This window comes from Daucus carota, chromosome 8 (assembly GCF_001625215.2).
Source record: "Daucus carota subsp. sativus chromosome 8, DH1 v3.0, whole genome shotgun sequence".
Classification (NCBI taxonomy): Eukaryota; Viridiplantae; Streptophyta; class Magnoliopsida; order Apiales; family Apiaceae; genus Daucus; species Daucus carota.
Genome location: NC_030388.2, coordinates 30,234,870 through 30,243,395, shown reverse-complemented (window position 1 = coordinate 30,243,395; position 8,526 = coordinate 30,234,870). Strand labels below are relative to the sequence as shown.

Below are 8,526 nucleotides of genomic sequence, written 5' to 3'. Positions count from 1 at the left end.
ATGTATATAATTGTCATTCTTTCAATCATTCCAACCTTACTATTTTAACTTTAACTCTAACCCACATGTTATGTTTTGGAAGGAATGCTCATTCCATTTCAACATCATGTTTCTTCACAATCTTTCTCACAAAAAAATTAACTACATTCATATTTTGTCACAATTATCTCATGCTTTCTTTTTTCTCCTTAAAAATTCTAGATAATTTTTCATTACATTCTCCCCTCATTCCATTCCATGAAGTGAACACAGCCTAGCTGATAAAAGATCATCGTATATGATCGGTTTATTCTCAAAGTAAGGTTGAACTAAAAAAAATTATTTAAATCTTTTATTTCAAGTCTCATTTCATATTTAGAGAGCAATACATAATTCAATTTGAGAGTAGCAAAATAATTAAGATTAATCATTGAAATTTTAATTATGGAAATATTTCATCCTCAGTCTCTAGATTCTGATTCGGCCGATAAATTATATACTACTAAAAATCAAACTGTTAGCAAATATTATAAAAATCCACCTGGTAGAATTTAACTCTTGTTCCGGAGCAGAAGAACAGTAAAAGAGTACAAACGTGTATCCTTTACTGAGGAAGCGTGAGCGTGGGTAAATATGGATACATTGGAGTGTGGAGATTTTGTAGACACGCTCCCCCTGGAAAGACGTACTAAAAATTTAAGCGACAGCTTATAAAAAAGGGTTGATTGAATTGGTCGATAAGTGGTGGGAATTTTTTTGCGTGGAAGCAATATAAAGAGGACTACGTGTGTTTCCTTCTTTCACAGCACTCCCTATTCTGGATCTCCTAGGAATACCCCTCGTGACTCATGACCTAAGACCAATATGACCAGTGGTACGGGAAATGCGTGTTTTGTATTTTTTTCGCCCTTCTAAATTTTATAAAATTGTATAAATATTTTTAAAAATTTAAGAAATACGCAAATTATTTTCAGATATTTGCTTGATACTCTTGAAGATTTCAATCTTACATCCGTCCCGTTTTTAATTTTTGATCTAGCCTCACCTGTACTTTGGATTAGTTTCGATTAGGATCGTAAATAAAGTTTTAGAATTTCTTTGTTTCGTTTTAGTCACACTTTACATATTCAGTCGAGAATTCCACTAAAATTGAGAAGTGGAGTAGAAGTGAGCAGTAAATAAGTTAATAAAGTGTTGAAAATAAGTAGAGACTATGTGAGAAAAGTTAGTATTTCAATTTTTTAAAAATATTTCTATTTATTTAAACAAACGAGTCCAGAAAAATTTAAACTGCTCCTGCTAATCAAACAGGCACTATGCGTATACCAGGTCGTATGCTCGAAAATGGATAAATAGTACATTATTTTATTTTTAAAAGACCATTAAAATAATTATATTGTTGGATGCTCCTATAATATCATAGGACGCTCATGTAACTAATATAACGTGATATGGACGAGTTCCTATCTAACGATGAGTATTGAGTAATGAGATTGATCTTGTATATGATATATTTTGTGATCGATTTCTTCAACATTATTATAAATAAAACACTTGATAACGTCACACCGATGAGATTTTAATTTAATGATGAATATCGAGTTCACGACTACTAAGATCCGATTTATGTTAAATTCAATTTTTAATGTGTACGTAAAAATGCACGATTTGTAACAGAATGATTTGATCACTCCAATTTGGCAATTTATAACCATTGAGCTGAAATCTCTCAACGAGAACACAGCTAAAATTTTGTTTGGCTATTTTTTAGTCTAATTCAAGTTGTTAAATGGCTAATGCAGCTTCTTTTTTTTCCTACAACCACCAATTCACCAGGAAAAACAGTGAAAACATTGAACTTATATGTATAACTGAACAATAAAACCAGGATGAAAATCCTTAATCTTGTCACATTATCCTACTCCTACAGGAGAAAAACCAATTTCAGCTCTACAAGAGTAGAATTTACAAAGAGAATGCATGAACTATCATCACTCCATGTCCTTGTTCATCTGCTCCCTTGTGCAACTTAACTAGCTTCTCCCATTTTTCTCCAAGTTCCGGCATCTACTTCATATTTCTCGTCACTATACCATACTCATCAGGAGTCAGATTAAGTCCGATACCATGTTCAAGCCTCGGTTTCATCGTAAAATCACTTCCCCTACAAGAAAATCTCCAAATATATAATCCTGAGGCAGCCATGATCAATGCCCCTTCTGAGCATTTGTTCTGAATTCACCTTTTTTTCTTCATTTTTCGCGTTCACGCTTGGAAATTCAGTAATGTCATCACAAACCAAGAAGAATGTAGTAAACGAGAGTGATAGGTAAGGCTATTAACATTCCAAAGATAACCCTGTAACATTCAAAAAAACAAAAATGAAATAAATATACAGCAGTACAGGTCATGTCTTATTTTTCTCAGACCCTAAAATTTCAGGTGAGTTGTATTATAACACGAGGGGAGCTTAATTTATTAATAAATAGTTGGCGAATTAGGAAATCTTACGCAGTGCTAAGTATTGCTGGATAAACATTGTATTCTTTCGCAAACACGAATGGAACAATCCCTTGTGGAAGTGCAGCCTGGCAAATTTAAAGACATTTCATCAGAATACATAAACATGAAACATGTCACCTAACTTTACACTATTTGTGTTCGCTACCTTGTTTTTCTAAAGTGTAACACATGAGCCCCATCACTCTGTTCCACATTATGAAAAGCCAGATTCCTAAATTTTCTATTTAATTGACAACTTTAACTTATTTCATTACCTGCACAATCGCGACATGGAGTAGGGTACCGCGAAGGCCAACAGCCACAGAGGCCACGGCCATCACAGCCGGACCTGTCAGAAACCTGACCGCCATTGCATAGGTGGCCATTTTGTTGCCACAGGCGATTAACTTGGGTTGCAGGGCCATAAACAACCCTGTTCAGAGAGATCACAAGACAAAAATCAGGAGACACATACAGTTGTAAATGTGAATACGAGCTTTATGCTTTCGGCTAAGAATGAATCATGCATCCAACAATGTGATGCCCACTTATCACAACTGCTTGGACCTCGGCCCCTCATGTCGGATCAAGATTTTCATTTTACAGCTGTTGATGTATCGAATAAAGTTTAACGAAGAAAACATCTACCATAATCACTTCTTAATTACCAATTACTCACCTAAGCTAAACATAGCCATCCCCAGTCCAGCATCAGACAGTATATGAATGGACTTATCCACTATTTTTGGCATCGCGACATCCCACCTAGAATTAAATCCGAAAGGAACATTACGCATGTTCTAAGAATTATAATGTAATTCAGTAACATTATCAAACTAACATGAATGATTTGTAACTTTCTTACCGGTAAGAGACCAGAGCCCAAATTAGACCAATGAGGCTAGAGTAAGTGTTCGGGTTCCTTATAAGCTTCCGCCACACCATAATCAGTATCAAACGAGTCATCACACTCGTCGGAGGCATTAATTTCCCAGTGCCGATATCATGATCTGCAGGCTGGTGTACAGAACTAGAACTTGACCCCAATTTCGACACTCCCATGTGTGCCTCTTTCTCTCTGTCCTCGGCCTCATCTCTACCGCCACCAGTAAAGCTCAAATTATCACTCACAAACTCCTCACTTCCTCGAGCAGCTTAACATCATAATCAAGAAAACAAATTAGAAAATATAAAAAAAATTCTTTAAAAAAAAATCTGAACACATTAGTACAAATGTTGTACCTTTGGTCTCCCCATTTTGTGGGTGATCAGCAGTCACAACCTTAATTTCCTTCACATCCTTATCCGATCTTCCGGATTGTTCAGCAGCGCCATCAGTGCCTCCAAACACATGGAGAGCACCTCCTTCAGAAACAGGCGACGCGCTTGAGCTCCACACAAACATATGCAACTCCTTACCATCATTGCCCCCCTTATTCTGAGCCACATTTTGCTGCACCACATTTGTCTGCGCCTGAGGCATTGTCTGAGGCTTCGCAAATTTATTAGTACCACCTGACGCGATCTCAGGATTAGGTGTCGGATAAGTAGGCGCTGGCTGAGCCGGATAAAACCCGAACCTGGGAGAGGTTATTGGCAGAGCAGGAGCACAACTCTCCTCAAAATTCGAAGGCCTCGGGGTAGGACCTCTAGAAGATTGAACCGAATACATTTCAGCTGGTCCAAAATTCGAAAGCCTCCCACCAGGAAACCCCATCATAGAGTAAAAATCATTGTGGTTAAAATTCGATCCCCTCGGAGTCGAACTCAAGCTATAAATCTCAGCTCCAGTGAGATTCGAAGGCCTTGGAGTCATCCCCGAACCCGACCCGATCCCCAAACATCTCCGGGAAGCATTCGACTTCCTGACAGTCACATGAAGCTTTCCATCAGTCCCAATCTCCGCATCAGTCTCCAAGAAATCATGACCATCTAACGAAACAACATCAGATTCAACCTTAAACGACACAATGGATGCACCAGTTTCAGGAAACTGTTCCATAATTAACATCTTAGCGCCTCGATATTCGAACAGAAACAAGAGCAAAGTGTACCAAATGATGCATTGTAAAACCACAACTTGAACCATCAAACTACCCGAATAATCCCCGTACATAGCGATCAACAAAGGAATTCCCATGACAAGAGTGTTGGGAAGCGTCGAAAGAGAAAAAATCGTAATCATCCATTCGAGATTACCATTTTTGCTCAATTTAGCCCATATGCCGAGGACCACGAGCATTATTATTTTTTGCAACGTGTCCGCGGCTATGAACCGGAAGTTCATGTCATAGGGATTATTGTTGGAGATGAAATGGAAGGACAAAAGTGGCACGGCAAAAATCGCGACAAAGCGATTAATGCCAGAGCACTGGTCCGGTGAGAAAATCTTCCACCACCGGACCGAGCCGTAGGCCAGAATCATGGCCACGTAGAGCGGGCACACCGCGGTCAAGACCGTGTAAATATCATACCAAGAAATCATGGTTGCAAAAAAAAAAAAAAAAAAAACTCCCGAAGTCTAAAAATTTATAAGTACTTAAACATATAAGTCTGCATGAGCATACTTTTACGTTTTCGTGTTTTCGTGTCGTGTATCAGATTGCGAGGTATACTGGTGACCTCTGCAAGAAGTACTGTTGTTGTGCAGTTCAGATTCTGTGCATGAACATTTGGATGAAAGAGGGTGAGGCAGAGTGTGTGTGATATTCTTTTGGAGTGGAGTAGACTAATAAAAAGAATGTAGGCAAATGAAGAATTTATATAGGGGTGAAAGTAGTGATGGAATGAATGATTCCACTTCTAGATTAAAGAAAGTTATTGAGAATGTACTTGTGGCTTATGGCTTGATGTTTAAGATTAGAGAAAGTCAAACTTGGCCAAACAAAGGTCTTCAAACATTCCTGAAAGTTAGACACTGTTTCACCCCGGTGATTGCTGTAAATTTTGACCATAGAGGTTTGACTAGCTGATTGAATTACATGTTTTCACTAGCGGATTGAATTAGTTGTTTTTCATAAAACTGTTTAGTAAATAGCTGATTGATTAACTTTTTCTGACACAAACTAAAACTATTAATCCAAAAAACTCTTCAAAATAGCTTTTCAAAATTAACTTTTTGGATCCAAACTTATATTTCAATCCGCTAACTAACAAACACTAATATTATCTTATTTTAGTGGTCAAACCTCAAAAACTCCTTAAACCTCTAATTTTGTTCAAAATCTCTAACTTTCAAATAGGACCTTAGTTTTAGGATCTTTGAGCATGAATAAATTTTTTTGAGTTATAAATGTATATTACTCATTTGATAAAGTAAGTATTTGTAGGTTGCATAATTAGAATTCACTATAGTTAAATATTTTAAAATTGAATATTAATTGAACATACTTTACCTTGTTAAAAATAATAAAAATCAGTAAAATAAATTAGTAAATACATGAATTCTAAGCTTTACGAGTTAACTTAGTCGATAAGAATAAGTGACATCTATCATGCACGTTGATTAAAATTTTGTTGAAAATGGATAAAAGTTATTAATACAATAAAGAATATGTTATAAAATCCACCCTAATGTAATAGTCTCTCATGTTTATAAATTTATTCGGGATAATTTTGTATATTAATAAACCTAACCAATCCCGTGATATTGATTATATTTCTTAAAATTAAAAGACTTTAAAAAGATTTCATACAGTCATTGTCATATTAGAATAATATACTTGATGTATAAAAAAGGAAATACATCATCTTTATAGATTAAAGATAAACTAGTTTGTTTATCATAACTATATAAACTTCCTCTCATCAAAATTGTAGCTAAATAATGTTTGCACATCGAAATTCACATGCCTACAATATTTATTTGAGCGACAAGATTTTCCAATCCTAATAATCAATATATTGGACAGAAGAAACGTCTAAACAATCAAAACAAAAGGGATTGGACACAAGTATCTGAATTCTTATAACTAACCAAGTCGGAAGCTGGAACATTAGAATGCCGGAGAAGGGACCATTCAACTGGCAACAACTAAAATTCAGGCACAAAACGACCATATGGTTAGGTTCAAATCTAAATGATATACATACATTCATACATGGCATTTCAAAATCGCACATGCAATTGTCTCCAATAATTGCTGACCGATTACTTTCTTTTAAATAAATATCATATATCTAGCTGCATTCTTCAAGTCAAAACATTACTGGAATTAGGCTAAAAATTATTCTCCTTTTTTTAGTGAGTAGGAATTAATTCAATAGTAAAAGATCACAGGACATCTAAAAAATATAATATAAATTGTATCATTGATTAATTCAGTTTTCGTGTAGATATGACTGTTTAGAAATAGATATATTTACGTGCACTCGCTTCATCGATCCGTTTAAGATATCAGCGATAATTACAATTCATACATAATTTTATTATAAAATTAAAATCTTGAAAATTCAGCACTAGATATTGAAATTAGACTAAAAGGCGAAAAAAAAACACGGTCAAACTTTTACAAAGAGAACATAAACAAAACTCAAATAGATTCAGAACAAAACTCATCGAAAACAAATTCAGTGAAAAGTATCGTTGAGAAACAAGAACAACCCAAAAAATGTTAACTAATTTGAGACTTTTAACCGTTGAAAACTGATGGAAACCCTGTCAGCGACTAATAAGAAAAGAATAGAGTGGTAGCTATTCACGCAAGATGAATAGTTGAAATAAATTTCTTCCTCTTAAACTTCATATTCAGGAACGATTATTCTATGTTGTACCCATGGGCACACAATAAGCACTAACTCCTATGAGTTTGGTGCATTTTTATTGATCACCTAATCATAAATGAGGATGACCCTCCTGCATTTACATCAAGTCAACCAATCAAAATCCACCAAAACCATCAAATTTAGGGTATAATGTGTGTCCATGAGCACACACTAAACAAACCCATTCAGGAAATATAATGTTCAAAATAAACCAAAATTCTTAAATATCAGAATTTTAAATTTGAATCAACTTCTCTCTGGTTCCATAACTAAGTTTGCATTGAATTTGGTGTCTCGTAACTATAACAAACGGTTTTAAAGTGAGCGTAGTTTAATTAGAGTGAATGTTCCATTCGTGGGGATGTTGATATTTGTATAATTGTGTGTGCGCGCTAGTCCAGGGGCCATGCCTGGCTGTTACCTCATTGTAAAAGCATTGAATAAAGATAAAATGATAGGAAGATGAAGTTGAATGACTAAAAGCTAAGATGAAGAAGATGGAAGTAGGAATGTTGTTTCATCTCTATCAATTTGAGACTTGACTCCTGCACATGCCTTCATGTTGTTTCTGTATCTATCTTGTTGGTTTCATTCCTGCTTATTTCTTGTGGCTCTCTCCTCTTATTGTTGGATCATCCATATTCATATTTTTAACTTTTTCCCTCAAAGAAAATAAAAATTAAATTTATTATCTCGATACTTGTTATAATTAAATATGACAAGCTAAATGAAGTACGAAGCGATATTCTTCCATTCATCCCAAATTAGATGATCTGTTAATATCGAGATCAAATTTTATATACAAAAAATAAATTACGAGATTATGTGGTCCATACATTTTTTTAGAGTTCGGGTTGAGCGAGTCGAGGTTTGAACCGGACATAATTGGTAGTCGAGATTAATTGAGTCGGCTTGACTCATTTAACTTAATCAAGTCAAAATCTATATTCAAATTCGACTCGTTTTATCTCACGAGTCAAGTCGAGTCAGTTTGTTTAGTTAGCCAAACTAGCTAGTTTTACTATTTTAGCAAGTAGGTCAAGTCAGCTTGTTAATTTTACATTTAATCGAGTCTATACTTTTATAAAAACTCGACTCGTTTAAGTTTACGAGTCAAGACGGTCCGTTTAATTTTACGAGTCAAGACGGTCTGTTTAATTAAACGGATATGAAATCTTGTTCAAACTCGGCTCATATACAAGCTAGGGCCGGGCAGGGTGTTATTAAACCTAACGAGTTTGAACTCGACCTGCTTGAATTACATTAATTTAACTTAGTAGA

The 8,526-nt window shown here is 35.2% G+C and overlaps 1 protein-coding gene across 1 annotated transcript; it reads right to left on the bottom strand.

Moving 5' to 3' along the window:
- Positions 1 to 1,807: 1,807 nt before the first annotated feature.
- On the bottom strand, positions 1,808 to 5,214 carry LOC108199798 (auxin efflux carrier component 7). The gene is made up of 6 exons (XM_017367776.2): positions 3,724 to 5,214; positions 3,347 to 3,635; positions 3,161 to 3,246; positions 2,757 to 2,914; positions 2,491 to 2,567; positions 1,808 to 2,337 (listed from the first exon to the last, which is right to left on the bottom strand). Exons 1-6 carry the CDS (start codon positions 4,964 to 4,966, stop codon positions 2,271 to 2,273), a joined length of 1,920 nt encoding a protein of 639 aa, XP_017223265.1. The 5' UTR covers positions 4,967 to 5,214; the 3' UTR covers positions 1,808 to 2,270.
- Positions 5,215 to 8,526: the final 3,312 nt, after the last annotated feature.

Coding starts and splice junctions, on each gene's coding strand:
- LOC108199798 (XM_017367776.2), bottom strand. CDS start 4,966: ATGATTTCTTGGTATGATATTTACACGGTCTTGACCGCGGTGTGCCCG. Junction 3,636..3,723: donor ACAAAATGGGGAGACCAAAG/GTACAACATTTG, acceptor TATGATGTTAAG/CTGCTCGAGGAAGTGAGGAG. Junction 2,338..2,490: donor CCAGCAATACTTAGCACTGC/GTAAGATTTCCT, acceptor TGAATGTTACAG/GGTTATCTTTGGAATGTTAA.